At 42.3% G+C, this 20,663-nt stretch overlaps 1 protein-coding gene across 1 annotated transcript in view; it reads left to right on the top strand.

Annotated features, from left to right (window-relative positions):
• LOC106582664 (kinesin heavy chain) overlaps positions 1-14,589 on the top strand; it is a 147,699-nt gene extending 133,110 nt beyond the window's left edge. Inside the window, exons 25-27 of the mRNA XM_014165938.2 lie at positions 10,401-10,617; positions 13,971-14,206; positions 14,356-14,589. Coding sequence (XP_014021413.2) covers positions 10,401-10,617; positions 13,971-14,098 — 345 coding nt within the window. The 3' untranslated portion in view covers positions 14,099-14,206; positions 14,356-14,589. The remainder of the gene's footprint in view (positions 1-10,400; positions 10,618-13,970; positions 14,207-14,355) is intronic.
• The last annotated feature ends 6,074 nt before the right edge of the window (positions 14,590-20,663 follow it).

Below are 20,663 nucleotides of genomic sequence, written 5' to 3'. Positions count from 1 at the left end.
GTGCTTGACATCATGGGAAAGTCAAAAGAAATCAGCCAAGACCTCAGAAAAAACATTGTAGACCTCCACAAGTCTGGTTCATCCTTGGGAGCAATTTCCAAACGCCTGAAGGTACCACGTTCATCAAACAATAGTACGCAAGTATAAACACCATGGGACCACACAGCCGTCATACCGCTTAGGAAGGAGATGCATTCCGTCTCCTAGAGATGAATGTACTTTGGTGCGAAAAGTGCAAATCACTCCCAGAACAATAGCAAAGGACGTTGTGAAGATGCTGGAGTAAATAGGTACAAAAGCATCTATATCCACAGTAAAACAAGTCCTATATCGACATAACCTGAAAGGCCGCTCAGCAAGGAAGAAGCCACTGCTCCAAAACCGGCATAAAAAAAGCCAGACTACGGTTTGCAACTGCACATGGGGACAAAGATTGTACTTTTTGGAGAAATGTCCTCTGGTCTGATGAAACAAAAATAGAACTGTTTGGCCATGATGACCATTGTTATGTTTGAAGGAAAAAGGGGTACGCTTGCAAGGCGAAGAACACCATCCCTACCGTGAAGCACGGGGGTGGCAGCATCATGTTGTGGGGGTGCTTTGCTGCAGGAGGGACTGGTGCACTTCACAAAATAGATTGCATCATGAGGAAGAAATAAGAAAAATGATGTGGATATATTGAAGCAACATCTCAAGACATCAGTCAGGAAGTTAAAGCTTAGTCGCAAATGGGTCATCCAAATGGACATTGACCCATACATACTTCCAAAGTTGTGGCAAAATGGCTTAAGGACAACAAAGAAGGTATTGGAGTGGCCATCACAAAGCCCTGACCTCAATCCCATAGAACGTTTGTGGGCAGAACTGAAAAGCGTGTGCGAGCAAGGAGGCCTACAAACCTGACTCAGTTACACTAGCTCTGTCAGGAGGAATGGGACAAAATTCACCCAACTTATTATGGGAACCTTGTGGAAGGCTACCTGAAACGTTTGACCCAAGTGAAACAATTTAAAGGCAATGCTACCGAATACTAATTGAGTGTATGTAAACTTCTGACCCACTGGGAATGTAATGAAAGAAATAAAAGCTGAAATAAATCATTCTCTCTACCATTATTATGACATTTCACATTCTTAAAATAAAGTTGTGATCCTAACTGACCTAAGACAGGGAATTTTTATGAGGATTAAATGTTAGGAATTGTGAAAAACTGAGTTTAAATGTATTTGGCTAAAGTGTATGTAAACTTCCGACTTCAACTGTATCTAAGACAAACATGGCAATAGTTGAATTACAATCAGAAACTCAGATTTCAGTCAGTAATATATATGATAAGTAAATCCCGCAAATAACCCAATATAATGGTTTGTAGTCTTAATATCTCTGTACATAATAACGACACAATTACCAGAAAATAGCCTCAACGAGTTAAATCAACATTCAGTAATTTGGAGACAGACCTGGAATTAAATTCCTTTATTACATCACAATCGCTCCGTAATGATTATTATCTTGATAAAAAAAACCTGAGTTGGGCTATGTTATAAGTTATGTCGAGATTCAACCTTAATTCGCTCTAACTGTATGGAAAAAAGGTTTATTCGATAAATATAGCAACTCCTCTCATACGGCGGAAGAAAAAAAAAATCAGGCCTTGTGGGCAGTTTTATTTGAAATATAGTACCCGGATGGAGAATATACCCTAAGCGTTTATAGTGTCGTTGGTTAGAGATCAGTCAATTTCCCATACTTTCACCAAAGTGGACAGACACCAACTATTTCTGAGACTATTGCCCAGACTTTGTAGACCAGTCATATAATGTTTAAACCTTAAACCGTTTTATTTTTTTATTCACCCCTGACGTACGTCTACGTTCATCTTTATTTAATATCGATTAATTATTGCAATAATGAAGCTAGTCAACCCAACACTCTTGACTGTTGGGCCGAGCAGCCTGACATACAAAGAATACAAAGATCTTTTATAGCAACGATACACCCCCTTAGTCTACATGACAAACAGCAGCTGTGTGGAATGGGTCACAAGATGTGACTTGTTATATGAGAAAGGAGTATCCCCCAGCCAGATAGCATTTGCTATGAAGACTGTTCTTATTGTACAGAAACCAGAGTTTGGCCCATAAGACAAGGTTCCTCTCATCAAACACCAACTCATTCTATGAAATGCATGCTGTAGGTTTTATCACCAACCCCATTAAATCAATTGTCAGCTCCAGATACCCCTATCACGAGTAAAATCCCTCCTTGACCACACGCTGAGACTAGCTGCAGGGAGCTGGAGTATGCACCCTGACAAAAACACAGCATTAGTAGAACAGAAATGTCTTACTATTTGTTAAGTATATATAATTGTTAACTATTAATTGTTAACTATTAATATTAAACAAAGAAGGTAAACGTGTTAATTTTCCTCTCGTACTCTGAGGGGTCTTTGGCCTGGTTTGCTAACTACCTCTCTCAAAGAGTGCAGTGTATAAAGTCAGAACATCTGCTGTCTCAGCCACTGCCTGTCACCAAGGGAGTACCCCAAGGCTCGATCCTAGGCCCCACGGTTTTATCAATTGCTCGTCTCAAATTTACATCAACAACATAGTTCAAGCAGTAGGAAGGTCTCGCATCCATTTATATTCAGCTGGCTCCTCACGGATTTTGTGTTAAACGCTCTACAAAAAGCTTTCTTAGTGTCCAACAAGCTTCCTCTGCCCTTAACCTTGTTCTGAACTACTCCAAAACAAAGGTCATGTGGTTTGGTGAGAAGAATGCCCCTCTCCCCACCGGTGTGATTACTACCTCTGAGGGTTTAGAGCTTGAGGTAGTCACCTCATACAAGTACTTGTGAGTATGGCTAGACGGTACACTGTCCTTCTCTCAGAATATATCAAAGGTTAAATCTAGACTTGGTTTCCTCCATCGTAATCACTCCTCTTTCACCACAGCTGCCAAACTAACCCTGATTCAGATGACCATCCTACCCATGCTAGATTACGGAGACTTAATTTATAGATCGGTAGGTAAGGGTGCTCTCGAGTGGCTAGATGTTCTTTACCATTCAGCCATCAGATTTGCCACCAATGCTCCTTATAGGACGCATCACTGCACTCTATATTCCTCTGTAAACTGGTCATCTCTGTATACCTGTCGCAATACCCACTGGTTGATGTTTATTTATTAAACCCTCTTAGGCCTAACTCCCCCCTATCTGAGATACCTACTGCAGTCCTCATCCTCCACATACAACACCTGTTCTGCCAGTCACATTCTGTTAAATGTCCCCAAAGCACACACATCCCTGGTCGCTCTTATTTTCAGTTCAGTTCAGGTCCAGTTTGAGTGTTTTTTGCCGCTTGTTTCAGTCGCTATCTGCACAGCCTCTGCCTGATATCTGAAGACTGCACAGAAACAATGGGAAGAGAGGATTAGATAGAGATACATTACACAAAGCATGAGGGACCATGAAGGTAAATCGTAAATACTACATTTAAATAGCAGTTGGATGGTTGTGTTGAGCCCTTGCTGAGTGTACCGTGTCGGTTTGTGTGAGAGCTGGGGATTGAAACCACTCAGTCAGGGCCTCCTGTGGACATAGTCTGGGCCATGTAGGAGCCACTTATCAGGTCATAATACTTCTGCCTCTGCTGGCCTGCAGATACACACACAAACATGTCCATCAGACAAAGTTGTCATATCTTTCAAAAATACTTACCAGTAAAAAGATATTGTGTACAATCATTTTTCATGGCTCCATAAAACACCTGTGTAAAAAAAGGCTGTCCTACTCCTCCTCTCTACCTAACTTTCCCTCACTGTCCCCTTAGTTTCCTTGAGTCCCTTAGTTGGCTGCTCATGAATTTTACATATTTATCATAATAACTATCCAATACATATTGGCACAGATTTAAACTTATCAACATTAAATAGACACTTGTTAACTATAAATGTCACAATTCCAGAGGTAACAACGCACAAACAGTCTATTTTCGGACAATCTATCAGCTTATTTTACCAGCATTTTACCGCGTATATGCAAGAACAATAGACTTGCATTTTGTTTTAACTTGGTCAAACAAATTGGCTATACGCTACTGTCAATAAATTACATCGACAACGTGACATATAGCTAAGTTAATTCCGAAACACAATCCAGTTAATGCATTTATAGAAAGTCGTTGCATTCATGTATTGTTAATCCTACCTAACGTTACCTCTTGCATAGCTACTGTAGCTAAATTCACTCCAGCCCGTGCTGGGTGCTGACTGAGGTAAAGTAGTTTTTATATCAGACATTCAACAGACATTCTCCGTGAAATCTCTTGTTCTCAATAACTTTTGCATTGAAACATCAAAACAAATGCTAATTATTCTAAAAAGGCCTGTCTTACTTTTACAACCTTTGATTTGCATAAAAAGTAAAGTGTTGTTTTGATATAAATAATCTAATCATATAAAAATGCATTTAAATCTCTTGTTCGCAATAACATTTGCAATGATTGTCATAGAAACATCAAAACAAGTGCTCATTATTCTACAAAGGCCTTGTCCTACTTTTACAACCTTTGATTTTCATAAGTTAGGTTTTGAGTTGATAGAAATAATTCAATCATATAAAAATGCATTTACATCTCTTGTTCGCAATCATTTTTATATTGATTGTCATAGAAACATCAAAACAAGTACAAAATATTCAAAAAGCATCTGGGAAAGACACTAAAAGAGACAAATACCTTAATTAGAGAAACAGGAAGAATTGACATCAAGAAGAGGACAACAGAATGCAGAGAATATTTAAAACATTTCCTGATTAATCCTTTCATCACGACTTCACTCTTATTATATAGAAAAACCTTGTCTCTTTCTTAAAAAACATACATTTCTAAGTTACAGTAGTTTTAGTTCTGTAAACCATTTATCAACAGCATCTACTGAATCTCAATTGCTTAAAACCTGTTGGGGCTAGGGGGCAGTATTTGCACGGCCGGATAAAAAAACGTACCGATTTAAACTGGTGACTACTCCTGCCCAGAAACGAGAATATGCATATAATTAGTAGATTTGGATAGAAAACACTCTAGAGTTTCTAAAACTGTTTGAATGGTGTCTGTGAGTATAGCAGAACTCATATGGCAGGCCAAAACCTGAGGAGATTCCATACAGGAAGTGCCCTGTCTGACAATTTATTGTCCTTCTGTAGCCTCTCTATCGGAAATACAGCATCTGTGCTGTAACGTGACATTTTCTAAGGCTTCCATTGGCTCTCAGAAGGCGCCAGAAAGTGGAACGAGAGGTCTGCAGTCTCTAGGCTAAGTACAGCTGCTCTGTTTGTTACTGGCCTCCCTGGGGACAGTGACACTGGAGATGCGCATTCACGAGAAGTCGCCATGTATTTCTTTCAGCCTTTGAATGAATACAACGTCGCCCGGTTGGAATATTATCGCTATTTTACGATAAAAATCGCATAAAAATTGATTTTAAACAGCGTTTGACATGCTTTGAAGTACGGTAATGGAATATTTTGACATTTTTTGTCACGAAATGCGCTCGCGCGTCACCCTTCGGATTGTGACCTGAACGCACGAACAACACGGAGCTATTTCAATATAACTATGGATTATTTGGAATCAAAACAACATTTGTTGTTGAAGTAGAAGTCCTGGGAGTGCATTCTGACGAAGAACAGCAAAGGTAATCCAATTTTTCTTATAGTAAATCTGAGTTTGGTGAGGGCCAAACTTGGTGGGTGTCAAATTAGCTAGCCGTGATGGCCGGGCTATGTACTCAGAATATTGCAAAATGTGCTTTCACCGAAAAACTATTTTAAAATCTGACACCGCGATTGCATAAATGAGTTCTGTATCTATAATTCTTAAAATAATTGTTATGTATTTTGTGAACGTTATTCATGAGTAATTTAGTAAATTCACTGGAAGTTTTCGGTGGGTATGCTAGTTCTGAACATCACATGCTAATGTAAAAAGCTGTTTTTTGATATAAATATGAACTTGATTGAACAAAACATGCATGTGTTGTATAACATAATGTCCTAGGAGTGTCATCTGATGAAGATCATCAAAGGTTAGTGCTGCATTTAGCAGTGGTTTTGGTTTTTGTGACATATATGCTTGCTTTGAAAATGGCTGTGTGATTATTTTTGGCAGGGTACTCTCCTGACATAATCTAATGTTTTGCTTTCACTGTAAAGCCTTTTTGAAATCAGACAATGTGGTTAGATTAACGAGAGTCTTGTCTTTAAAATGGTGTAAAATAGCCCTATGTTTGAGAACTTTGAATTATGACATTTTGTGGTTTTAAATTTGGCGCTCTGATTTGTCACTGGCTGTTGAATAGTGTGGGACGATTTCGTCCCACGTACCCTAGAGAACAGTAGGCCGCATTAAATCTGCATTGGAAAGGGAAGATGTGGAAAGTGAAGATGACACCAGTGTGACTTTTGACAATGCGCATCACAGTCCACAAAATGTATTTAGGTATACAGCTGAGGGATGGGGCTGTGGAAATTTCACCCCTCTCCAATTAATGAATGTCAATGCTTCATTTTATAATCCACTGACAGAGAAGTTTCTCAGACATTTCAAAATGTATTTTTCTATATTTTCAATAAACCACTAATTCAAGCTGAACTGGAAGAAGTGGCTGCAACTATGGTCCTGTTGTGTCTACAACCGTCTCCAGAATCCCAGTGAAGAATCTGGTATCCGACCACAAGGTCCTACAAAGGGTAGTGCGTGCGGCCCAGTACACCACTGGGGTCAAACTTCCTGCCATCTAGGACCTCTATACAAGGTGGTTTCAGAGGAAGGCCCTAAAAATTGTCAGACTATAGCCATCCAAGTCATAGACTGTTCTCTCTGCTACTGCATGGCAAACGGTACCGGAGCACTAAGTCTCGGTACTGGTACCCATGTTTATTATTTTTGTTTGTTTTATGTATTCTACATTGTTGGGAAGGGCCTGTATGTAAGCATTTCAATGTTAATTTACATCTGTTGTTTACAAAGCATGTGACAATTAAAATTTGATTTAGATTTTATGATCATATGAAATTGTATTTCGAGCCTACCCATATGTAACATAATACACTGCATATACATAAGTATGTGGACACCCATTTCAAATTAGTGCATTCGGCTATTTCAGCCACATCCATTGCTGACAGGTGTATAAAATTGCCACACAGCCATGCAATCTCCATAGACAAACATTGGCAGTAGAATGGCCTTACTGAAGAGCTCAGTGACTTTCAACATGGCACCGTCATAGGATGCCACCTTTCATTTGCTCAGCCGCGAAGTGGTAGGCCACACAAGCTCACAGAATGGGACCGCCGTCTGTCCTCGGTTGCAACACTCATTACCGAGTTCCAAACTGCCTCTGGAAGAACTGTTCATCGAGAGGTTCATGAAATGGGTTTCTATGGCCGAGCAGCCGCACACAAGCCTAAGTTCACCATGCGCTATGCCAAGCGTTGGCTGGAGTGGTGTGAAACTCGCCACCAATGGACTCTGGAGCAGTGGAAACGCATTCTCTGAATCCGGTGGCATTCAGTGCCGTTTAAGATGAGGGAGGACCATTTTATTTTCATGAGCATGGACTTATTTCTATAACAGCATATTGGATGACTCTCATTCCTATTCCATTCACCCAGTTCAATGTAACATCGATAGGTTTAGGTTACTACATGATACTCGAATATTCCCTATACCAATCATAAGGATGCTACAACCTAGCCTATGAATGAAAGTTTACAATGTAGGTGCACACAGATCGAGAGACAGATTTGAGGTGACAGACAGTGACATTCAATACCGCTTGCCTGCGTCTAGCCGATATAGGGTGTAATCATTAGTCCAACAGTTGCAAACGAAAGCTTCTATTGGACAAATTCAGGTATGTTTAACCCCGTTTTGTTCCGTTTGCTTCCGTTTTAGGAAACGTTTTTCAACAGAATTGGCGGAATGAATACACCCTGATCACGCGTAAACTGAGTTCACTCTCATAACAGCCACGTTGTATTCCTTCTCTTCCCTTCGGACTTCAATGTACCACACATCGGCTGTATGTGACCAGGCGAAAAAAACTTTCCAAGCCAAACCTCTACAAACAGCCTACATCGTTGCCACCATATTAGCTATAGTCATGGCATAGTCAGCATGGCTAATATAACTAACGCGTTAGTAAACCTGCTACAATCATGCAGTAATGTTAGTGTACAGTCAATAAACAGTTACACCTGCAGGCAATACATTTGTAATACCAAAAGCTTACCTTGACTTGGAAGAGTTCCATTGTTGTTTTGGAAAGTCATAGCCAGCTAGCTAACATAGCATCCCTCTGTTTGAGCATGGTGTTTCAGTAGGCTAAACAAGCTAGCTGCATTTGCTAGCTAAGTATGTGAAACTGAAAGTGAACAAAAATTATCTCTTGCTTCTCCTTCATTTTGGAAGAAATGAATTTGTTAAACTGTTCAACTATTGTATTTCTCTCGCTTTGAGTCAACTACTCACCACATTTTATACACTGCAGTGCTACCTAGCTGTAGTTTATGCTTTCAGTACTAGATTAATTCGCTAATCCTTTGATTGGGTGGACATGTCAGTACATGCTACAAGAGCTCCTAGAGGTTGGAGGCCATCCTCCGGAAGTTGTCATAATTACTATGTAAGTCTGTGGAAGGGGGTGAGAACCATGAGCCTCCTAAGTTTTGTATTGAAGTCAATGTACATGGAGGACGGAAGCTAGCTGTCCTCCGGCTACACCATGGTGCTACCCTACAGAGTGCTGTTAAGGCTACTGTAGACCTTTACAAAATAGTGTGTTTTAATCAGTTATTTGATGACATGATTATATTTAGTATAGTTTTATCTTAACTTTTTAAATGTTTTACAATTTTATTTTTATGAGGAGGAGGATGGTCCCACTGAGGAGGATGGTCCTCCACTTCCGCCTCTAAGGAGCCTCCACTGGATGAATCACACTTCACCATCTGGCAGTCCAGATGTTTTTCATGGTTCAGGCAAGGCCGCTTAGTTCCAGTGAAGGGAAATATTAACGCTATAGCAGACAATGACATTCTAGACGATTCTATGCTTTCAACTTTGTAGCAACAGTTTAGGTAAGGCCTGCACAGAGCCCTGACCTCAACCCCATCAAACACCTTTGAGGATGAATTGGAACGCCGACTGCACGACAGGTCTAATCGCTTCCAGCAACATCTGGTCTCACATTCAGGGACTGACCAGAACCAACCCTGCTTGGCTTCAGAAGCAAGCCAGCAGTGGGATGCAGGGTGGTATACTGTTGGCTAGGTCAGGCACTGATGTTGGGCGATTAGGTCTGTCTCGCAGTCAGTATTCCAATTCATCCCAAAGGTGTTCGATGGGGTTGAGGTCAGGGCTCTGTGCAGGCCAGTCAAGTTCTTCCACACAGATCTCGACACAAAGTTGCCACAAAGTTGGAAGCACATAATGGTGTAGAATGTCATTGTCTGAGGTAGCATTAAGATTTCCCTTCACTGGAACTAAGGATCCTAAACCATGAAAAACAGCCCTAGACCATTATTTCTCCTCCACCAAACTTTCAGTTGGCACTATGCATTGGGGCAGGTAGTGTTCTCCTGGCATCCGCCAAACTCAGATTTGTCCGTCGGACTGCCAGATGGTAAAGTGTGATTTATCACTCCAGAGAACGTGTCTCCAGTGCTCCAGAATCCAATGCCGGCAAGCTTTACACCACTCCAGCTGACGCTTGGCATTATGCATGGTGATCTTAGGTTTGTGTGCGGCTGCTCGGCCATGGAAACCCATTTCATATAGCTCCCGATGAACATTTGTGCTTACGTTGCTTCCAGAGGCAGTTTGGAACTCAGTGGTGAGAGTTGCAACCGAGGACAGATGATTTTTACACGCTACGTGCTACGGCACTCAGCGGTCCCGTTCTGTGAGCTTCTGTTGCCTACCACTTCGCAGCTGTCGTTGTTGCTCCTAGACTTTTCCACTTCACAATAACAGCACTTACAGTTGACCGAGGCAGCTCTAGCAGGGAAGAAATTTGAAGAACTGACTTGTTGGAAAGGTGGCATCCTATTATGGTGCCACGTTGAGTCACTAAGCTCTTCAGTAAGGCCATTCTAGTGCCAATGTTTGTCTATGAAGTTGCATGGCAGTGTGCCCAACCTTATACACCTGTCAGCAACGGATGTGACTGAAATAGCCAAATCCACTAATTTGAAGGGGTATCCACATACTTTTGTATATATAGTGTCTATTCCTATAGCGAATATTAGATACGTTGTTGTCCTCAGGCTATTTTTATCACTCTCATGACTATTGCCTCCCCATCTCTCTCTCTCTTTTTTTTCTCTCCAGTTGGTACGTGATAATGCAGACCTGCGTTGTGAGCTTCCTAAGCTGGAGAAGCGTCTTCGGTCTACGGCTGAGAGAGTGCGGGCGTTGGAGGGTGCACTGAAAGAGGCTAAGGAGGGGGCCATGAAGGACCGAAGACGCTATCAACAGGAAGTGGAGAGTATCAAAGACGTTATGAGGGCCAAGAACCCCCTCCGTAGGTCACATGCTGCCCAGATAGGTAATGATACACGCACACACACGCACAGGCATAAACATAAATACATGAACACCACCCAGGTAGGTAACACACAGGTCTCTCACACACCCAAACACACTCAGCTCAGATAGCTAACACACGCACAATGATAGTAATAATGATGTTTTTTTGTTGTTGTTTTTTTTACTAATCCTACGGCTCCTCCCCTAATTGGAGCAAACTACTGAACTTATGCTTCTACTTCCATATTATACATACTAAACTCAGCAAAAAAAAGAAATGGCCCTTTTTCAGGACGCCGTCTTTCAAAGATAATTTGTAAAAATCCAAATAACTTCACAGGTCTTCATTGAAAAGGATTTAAACACTGTTTCCCATGCTTGTTCAATTAACCATAAACAATTAATGAACATGCACCTGTGGAACGGTCGTTAAGACAGTAACAGCTTACAGACGGTAGGCAATTAAGGTCACAGTTATGAAAACTTAGGACACTAAAGAGGCCTTTCTACTGACTCTGAAAAACACCAAAAGAAAAATGCCCAGGGTCCCTGCTCATCAGCATGAACGTGCCTTAGGCATGCTGCAAGGTGGCATGAGGACTGCAGATGTGGCCAAGGCAATAAATTGCAATATCCGTACTGTGAGACGCCTAAGACAGGGCTACGGGGAGACAGGACGGACAGCTGATCGTCCTCACAGTGGCAGACCACGTGTAACAACAGCCTGCACAGGATCGGTACATCCGAACATCACCTGCGGGACAGGTACAGGATGGCAACAACAACTGCCCGAGTTACACCAGGAGCGCACAATCCCTCCATCAGTGCTCAGACTGTCCGCAATCGGCTGAGAGCGGCTGGACTGAGAGCTTGTAGGACTGTTGTAAGGCAGGTCCTCACCAGACATCACCGGCAACAACGTCGCCTATGGGCACAAACCCACCGTCGCTGGACCAGACAGGACTGGCAAAAAGTGCTCTTCACTGACGAGTCACGGTTTTGTCTCACCAGGGGTGATAGTCGGATTCACGTTTATCGTGGAAGGAATGAGCGTAACACCGAGGCCTGTACTCTGGAGCGGGATCGAGTTGGAGGGTCCGTCATGGTCTGGGGCGGTGTGTCACAGCATCATCGGACTGAGATTGTTGAGATTGTAATGCTGTGCATTACAGGGAAGACATCCTCCTCCCTCATGTGGTACCCTTCCTGCAGGCTCATCCTGACATTACCCTCAGGCATGACAATGCCACCAGCCATACTGCTCGTTCTGCATGTTTGTGACATGTTGGATCAGAGGGTGAGGGCTAGGACCATTACCACCAGAAATGTTGGGAACTTGCAGGTGACTTGATAACATCTCTCAGCAATAACTGGCAAATCTGGTGCAGTCCATGAGGAGGAGATGCCCTACAGTACCTAATGCAGCTGGTGGCCACACCAGATACTGACTGTTACTTTTGATTTTGATCCCCCCTTTTGTTCAGGGACACATTATTCAATTTCTGTTAGTCACATGTCAGTGGAACTTGTTCAGTTTATTTCTCAGTTGTTGAATCTTGTTATGTTCATACAAATATTTACACATGTTAAGTTTGCTGAAAATAAACGCAGTTGACAGTGAGAGGACGTTTCATTTTTTGCTGATTTTATATATACTGCTCAAAAAAATAAAGGGAACACTTAAACAACACATCCTAGATCTGAATGAAAGAAATAATCTTATTAAATACTTTTTTCTTTACATAGTTGAATGTGCTGACAACAAAATCACAGAAAAATAATCAATGGAAATCCAATTTATCAACCCATGGAGGTCTGGATTTGGAGTCGTACTCAAAATTAAAGTGGAAAACCACACTACAGGCTGATCCAACTTTGATGTAATGTCCTTAAAACAAGTCAAAATGAGGCTCAGTAGTGTGTGTGGCCTCCACGTGCCTGTATGACCTCCCTACAACGCCTGGGCATGCTCCTGATGAGGTGGCGGATGGTCTCCTGAGGGATCTCCTCCCAGACCTGGACTAAAGCATCCGCCAACTCCTGGACAGTCTGTGGTGCAACGTGGCGTTGGTGGATGGAGTGAGACATGATGCCCCAGATGTGCTCAATTGGATTCAGGTCTGGGGAACGGGCGGGCCAGTCCATAGCATCAATACCTTCCTCTTGCAGGAACTGCTGACACACTCCAGCCACATGAGGTCTAGCATCGTCTTGCATTAGGAGGAACCCAGGGCCAACCGCACCAGCATATGGTCTCACAAGTGGTCTGAGGATCTCATCTCGGTACCAAATGGCAGTCAGGCTACCTCTGGCGAGCACATGGAGGGCTGTGTGGCACCCCCAAAGAAATGTCACCCCACACCATGACTGACCCACCGCCAAACCGGTCATGCTGGAGGATGTTGCAGGCAGCAGAACATTCTCCACGGCGTCTCCAGACTCTGTCACGTCTGTCACATGCTCAGTGTGAACCTGCTTTCATCTGTGAAGAGCACAGGGTGCCAGTGGCGAATTTGCCAATCTTGGTGTTCTCTGGCAAATGCCAAACGTCCTGCACGGTGTTGGGCTGTAAGCACAACCCCCAACTGTGGACGTCGGGCCCTCATACCACCCTCATGGAGTCTGTTTCTGACCGTTTGAGCAGACACATGCACATTTGTGGCCTGCTGGAGGTCATTTTGCAGGGCTCCTGCTCCTCCTTGCACAAAGGCGGAGGTACCGGTCCTGCTGCTGGGTTGTTGCCCTCCTACGGCCTCCTCCACGTCTCCTGATGTACTGGCCTGTCTCCTGGTAGTGCCTCCATGCTCTGGACACTACGCTGACAGACACAGCTCGCATTGATGTGCCATCCTGGATGATCTGCACTACCTGAGCCACTTGTGTGGGTTGTAGACTCCGTCTCATGCTACCACTAGAGTGAAAGCACCGCCAGCATTCAAAAGTGACCAAAACATCAGCCAGGAAGCATAGGAACTGAGAAGTGGTCTGTGGTCCCCACCTGCAGAACCACTCAATAATTGCAATTGCTAATTGCCTATAATTTCCACCTGTTGTCTATTCCATTTGCACAACAGCATGTGAAATTTATTGTCAATCAGTGTTGCTTCCTAAGTGGACAGTTTGATTTCACAGAAGTGTGATTGACTTGGAGTTACATTGTGTTGTTTAAGTGTTCCCTTTATTTTTTTGAGCAGTGTATAACATTCTATTGGTTGCAATAATTTAGTATAATCATTTAAATCGAAAAATTCAACGTTTTTAATCCGCCGTCGTTTTGCGTACCTGTTTATAAACCATGTGCCATGATGATGATAACGACGATGATGACAATGATGATTTTGATACCAACATTGCTTTGTTTTCTCTTCCCAGCCAAGCCCGTCCGTCCGGGCCAGTTCCCACTCTGCTCTCCCACCAACCCGTGGGTTCGCATTACTGAACAGCAACACTCCATCCATTTTAGTAACGCCATGTTTCCAGATCCCCAGCCAGACAGCTAGCCATCACACCAGCCACCCTGCTGCTCCCCCAGCTACAGCACCTAACTCCAACCCCACCCACACCAACAATCACCACTCCAATGAGACCAGCCTCCATCAGACCAAGACGTGAGTACAAACATAGGAATGGAGCTTGCTGTGTATGAGCTTTATACAAAAGCGCAAACATGACACTGAAGTGTAATTTTACATTATTGATTGATTGAAATACTGTAATTCATGACTAGGTGACTGATGGGTCTCTGTCTGTCCTGTAGGCTGCCAGCTGAGCCACCCAACACCACCACAGTGGACAACGGCACAGTAAAGGACACTACAGTGCAGAAGACTATAGTGGATAACCCAGCGGTGGACAATGCCGCCACAGTAGATCATTCTCCAGTGAAGCACCCTACAGTGGATAACACTACAGTGGATAGTGCCGCAATGGATAACTCCCCAGTGAAGCACCCTACAGAGAAGAACACTACAGAAAAGGGCTCTACATTGAAGAACCCTACAGTCAACTCTACAGAAATGGTGGATGTGGACAGTGTCAACGGTAAGGTTAACAGCATTCAATGTTCCCCACTTGGACTCACTCCTCACTTGGTCTGCTCCATAGAAATACAGTAGATATAATTAGTGTAATTCTATTTCTATGGTCTGCTCTCCTCACTGTTCACTATACACTGGTCTGACTGCATCCTCACCCTGACACCTGCTTCATCTACCCACAGGGAACACTAAAGATATCAATGACAACAGGTAAGACTGCCCACCACCGTCACAGACCTGGCTGCCATTATGTATTGAATCCTCCTGCAGGCTTGTACTACACCACACTACTATGTGGCATGCTTGATAACAGGGTCGTTCCACAAAAGTAGTGCCTTTTGTGTCCCTTTGATATTTTAAGTGAAGATTGTACACAAATATTGAAAAGCCTGTTATATTAAATGAAGTGCATTTTAATAAAGACCACATAGACAAATCCATAAATAAAGCCTTGCTAAAATGCAAAAAGTCAGCATTTTGACATGTCCCTCTGTGCTCCCGGTTGGCGCAGCAGTCTAAGTCATTGCATCTCAGTACAAGAGGTGTCACTATAGTCACTGATTCAAATCCAGGCTGTATCACATCTGGCTGTGATTGGGAGTCCCATAGGGCGGCGCACAATTGGCCCAGCATCATCCGGCTTTGACTGGGGTAGGCCGTCATTGTAAATAGGAATTTGTTGCCGACTTGCCTAGTTAAATAAAAAAATAAAACATCCTCTGACTTTTCATAAGATTTTAGCCCACTTAATCCCAACATTTATCTAGCATTTTTTGCACATGTCCAAATCAACCAAAAGTATCAAAAATATAATGTGAAGCTCAACATAGTCACTTACAGATGATTTGAACATGATGCGCAAAAAATGCTCACATCTGTCCCATGACTTGAATGGGATGTGTGCCGTGAACGCTAAAATGTTAGCATGTGGAAACAGTGCCAGGGAAACTAAACCAAAGCATGGATTGCTGTCATACCTCGTCCGTAGACCGTTTACAGGGTAAGAAAACCAATATGTAATTTTGTAATTTGTGCCTCACTGCCTCCCTTCCCTTCACTGCTATGCTGTGCTGCTTCTGGTTTCCTTCTGCTGCTGGCCTACCTTCCTGAGTGCCTCCCGCTTGCCCTGACCGGTGTTGTATAGCATGTCTCTGAGTGTCCACTCTGCTGTTGCTGTTTCCAGGAATGATGTGCAGCACTGCGACAACCACAACCAGGAGAACCCAGCCAAACTGCACCACGTCATCCAGCCAGAACAGACTGCCAGCTAGTGACCCAGCTCGATAGGTGAGGAGGGGGAGGGAGAATATTAAATATTGAATGAGTATGTCATAACAGACAATCTAAGATGGCAGATTCATTGCCTTGTGTATTTCTGCCCTCTCTCTTTCTCCCTCTCTCTTTCTACCTCTCTCTCTGTTTCTCTCCGGGAGAGGGAGATAGAAAGGGAGAAGAAGAGGGAGTGCACTGGACGGGCTTATGCTGATTTCCAAATGGCCAGAGAGCCCCTAATATACCCCCTATTGGGTAGATGTAAGAATTGTTGTTATTAGTATGGCTTCATCTTACCTTCTAATTGGCTGGGTGGAAATAAGGAGTTGGACTATGGATGCCTCCCAAATGGAAAAGTAGTGCACTATATAGGGAATATGGTGCCATTTGGGATGCAGCCTAGGAGTTCATTTCAGCATTAGACTCCAGCTGAGTCTAGTGAAATTCAACTCCACAGTTCTTCCCACTCACAATAAAGACTATATTATCAGACGCAATCTAAGCCTGCAGTGCTTATTTGACTCACTGCCTTGTTTATTCTTCTCCTTCTCTCTCTCTTCCTCTCTCCCTCTCCAGGTGTCCGGTTCTGCCAAGACTTACCTCGTAAATTCCCATGCTGCTGATCAACGACCCTCTGATCACCCCTCTTCATCCCATCCCCCTATCCTCCTCCCCTCTTTCCCACTAACACCAACTCTCTTCCTCCCTCTGTAGAACTCTCTGTAGCCCTCCACCCTCTCCCTTTCTCCACCTCTTCCCCTCTTCCTCTCCTGCTTGCTATCCGCCTGTTTACTCTCTTGAACCATTTGTCCAATACTTTGTAGGTGATATGAATATAACGTACTGTACTATGGGGGTATGTATAGTAGGCCTACTGTATGGATTATGTATACAAAGGAACCATGCATAGAAAACTCTGTAACTGAACTATTAGGCTTAGGTCCCAAATGGCACCCTATTCCCATAGGGCTCTGGTCAAAGGTAGTGGACTATATAGGGAGTAGGGTGCCATTCGACACACAACCTAGAATTGGCAGCTTCCTCTTCCTCTAAGCCCTTACTATTCCTCTGACCCTGTTGGAATGAATTGAAGCTGTACTAGCCAATGAGGATTGGAGCGTGATAGGGTGCAGTGTTCTGTGTGGCACTAGGGCGCGCTCATCCTGCTCTTCTCCGTCTAGGAGGTACAGTACATTGTGAGGGTAAAGGACGAGACATGATCCAATTTGTAAGTCGCTCTGGATAAGAGCGTCTGCTAAATGACTTAAATGTAAATGTAAATGATCCTTTTAGGCTCTTTTGGCCTTTTCTGTACCTATATCAAAAATAGAGTAAGCCTAATACCTCTATTCAACACAAAGAGAATCGGTTGGAAAATGGACAACAACCGAAACTAACAACCACCTTGCAATTGGAGATTGATCAAAGTAATACACACACGCAGAGCACTGCAAAGTCTTAATTTAAAAGTGAACATATTCATACATTACCTTTTTTTCACTCTATACTATTCATATGTATAGAAGTATATACAATATGGATGTATATATGCACCACATTAAGGTTGATTTTGTATTGGACAAGTATTTTACACAGCTGACTGATGTCATAGTAATAATGATACTGTAGGCATAGTTGCTAACTGAGCAGGTTAACATAGCAGACAGCTGTTTCTTTAACTTCCACAATACCATTAAGACAACAGATGACTTCTTCTCTTCCTTATGGCCGGTTGAGTAGTCAGGCCCAGAGCCATGTATTTACTTATTTTGTAAATATGGCACTGGTCAGGCCTAGTGTGGTTGAAGACTTCGGAACAATACTGTAGGTAGAGGGCAGATCAAGGTTGCTGTGCTAATGGCAGTGTTTTTTTTAAATGCCATGAGAAACTCAGATAGAGCTTACAGCAGCATCATACTCAGAGTAAATAGCTGATGAATGTGGATGAGTTAGATCATAGGTCATACACAAACTTCCTCCAGCAGGTTCATTGTTGTACTTGTATGTGTCTATATTATCCTGTCTATAGAATAACAGCAACTACAGTCAGACGCAAGCATGTCTATCTATGCTGACGCTCCAACCAAGCCCTTCAAGGCTTGCTTTCAGAGTAATCCATGCTTTAATGTATTCTTACTAATGCAGTAACTCTTAAGGTTTTCATCAAATAGGTTATCTGCTATGATGCAAACTAGTGTAGGAAAAGTCTGGTAAAAGAATTCTAGGATTTCGGTTTTGGTTTTTTTGTGCTTCTCAATGCAAGACTGAAAGAAGGGAGCTATATACTATACAGTATATATATATATATATTCTATGAAGAAAGAAAGACAGAGATACTTTGAAGCTGTAACATACTACTTTATCTACATGGGTTGGAGGTTCTGTAGGTTCCATGGGGTTCCATAGGGTCCTCTGGGATTCTCTAGTGTTCTATGTGTTCTATAGAGTTCTAAGGTTCTCTAGGATTCTCTAGGTTCTATAGGGTTTTCTAGATTTCTTATGTACCTTCATCTCAACATGTTTGTTCTGTTGTGATGTGTCCAGTGGTTTTCAATTACATTCACCAACACAGAATGGGAAATATAATTGGGTAAAAAATAAGATTTAGTAATTGTGTAGCAACTATTTTTATACTGTTCATTATTTCATTTTTATTGTTATTGTTGAATGTGATGTTATTTACTGTATATGTTTACTCTGATTTGCACATGGTTGTTGTTATGTTAATATGTACTATTTATTCATTCATTGTTTATTGAATGCTAACTGATCAATCAGAATACATTTTGGTTGTAAACAGGACTGGTAGACAAAGCAGCATTCAAATTACTGGTTGTTTCTTTTTGGAAAGATACACTCAGCCTTCAGAACAGTCACAATTCATCGGGGCATGAACTCTACAAGGTGTTGAAAGCGTTCCACAGGGATGACGGCCCTTGTTGACTCCAATGCTTCCCACATTTGTGCCAAATTGGCTGGATGTAATTTGGGTGGTGGACCATTCTTGATACACACGGGAAACTGTTGAACGTGAAAAACCCAGCAGCGTTGCAGTTCTTGACACAAGCTGGTGAGCCTAGCACCTACTACCATACCCTTTTCAAAGGCACTTAAATCTTTTGTCTTGCCCATTCACACTCTGAATGGCACACATACACAAACCATGTCTCAATTGTCTCAAGACCAAAAAATACTTATTTAGCCTGTCTCCTCTTCATTTACACTGATTGAAGTGGATTTAACAAGTGACATCAATAAGGGATCATAGCTTTTACCTGGATTCACCTGGTCAATCTATCATGGAAAGAGATATTGTTAATGTTTTATTTACTCAGTGTATATAAAGTGATCGGTGCATTTCAACAACAGCATAAATACACCTATTTCAGTTTTGCATGTAAAAACAGAATCACCACTGCTGCCATTGTTTAGATGACCAACTATTTAGATTCGAATGAGCTGCCAGCTCACGAGCAGCCAGCTCACATGTGCATCGGTGACACAAGCACAGATACAACAAGTGAAAATGAAAATGAATTATCTAACTGGGGATAGCTAGCATGTCACAAGCATGATGAGCCCACAGGTTAACTTCAGTAGACATGAAATTAGCAAGCTACCGGTACATAGCTTGCCCACTAGCTAGGATATGATGAATAGCAGGGGTAACAAAAAGCAATGTTGCGAATCAGGCACAGAGCCATGTTTTATTGATCCTAACAGATACGCGAGAAGGTTATATCTAGTGTATCCCTCTTTCCTTCAACTGTTGATGGATGAACGTCTGGCTTATTGGGGCGTCAGGTAGCCTAGTGGTTAGAGTGGTGGGCCAGTAACTGAAAGGTTGCTTGATCAATTCCCTGAGGTGACAAGGTAAAAATATGTCATTGTGCCCCTGAACTAAGGCAGTTAACCCACTGTTCCCTGGTAGGCTGTCATTGTAAATAAGAATTTGTTCTTAACTGACTTGCCTAGTTAAATAAAGGTTAAATTAAAAAATTGCTCCCAGGCTCTCAATGACTGTCATGATTATTTAAGTTCATTGAAATTTGTTCTTTAGAGCCATCTGTTTAGTACCTGAAAGAACAGATGCAGAAGGCCTGGGCACCCATTTCAGTGCCCCAAGATGGTCCATTTACTTTTTTTCGGTGAAATTCATGTGATGAAATCCTGCAATCTCATTAATGCAGTCTCCCCCCATTAGCAAAACTGGCAATGCAATCCAAGCGCTGAGCGGCTGAACACAGCTGCTGCTTGCTGAGAGTTACCTAGCAGATAACTGAACAGCTTGTTTTTGAAACAGTAAAATGTACACAAATTGAACACACTTTATGGACATTTAAAACAATCCATGAATTATATAAATGATTTTGTTAACATTTTTCTTAACAATAACTCCGTAATGGACCGGCCGCCACTGGGCCCATGTGCAGTCAAAGAAGGCTATGTAGGAGTACATCCATGTTTACTAGATAGCTACAGAAGTTGCCTTGATAACAAAACAAACAGACTTGCTAGTTTAGCTAACCAAACCATTACAGTCCTCCAACAGTAGCTTGCTATTATGAAAATCGAATTCAACAATGCCAATAATGTTTTCAATTTGACTTTTGCTTTCAAAAGCAGCTCAAACATTAAACATATAAGAAAGAACATCATAATCATTCAATTAAATAGTGTGTTATTGTAACAATGACGCTGGGAGTAAGGAAGTAGGTGAAGTTGGTGAGTTTAACAATAAAGACCGTAGAGTGAT

Source organism: Salmo salar, chromosome ssa22 (genome assembly GCF_905237065.1).
Source record: "Salmo salar chromosome ssa22, Ssal_v3.1, whole genome shotgun sequence".
NCBI classification, from domain to species: domain Eukaryota; kingdom Metazoa; phylum Chordata; class Actinopteri; order Salmoniformes; family Salmonidae; genus Salmo; species Salmo salar.
This window is presented reverse-complemented; position numbering and strand designations above follow the sequence as displayed.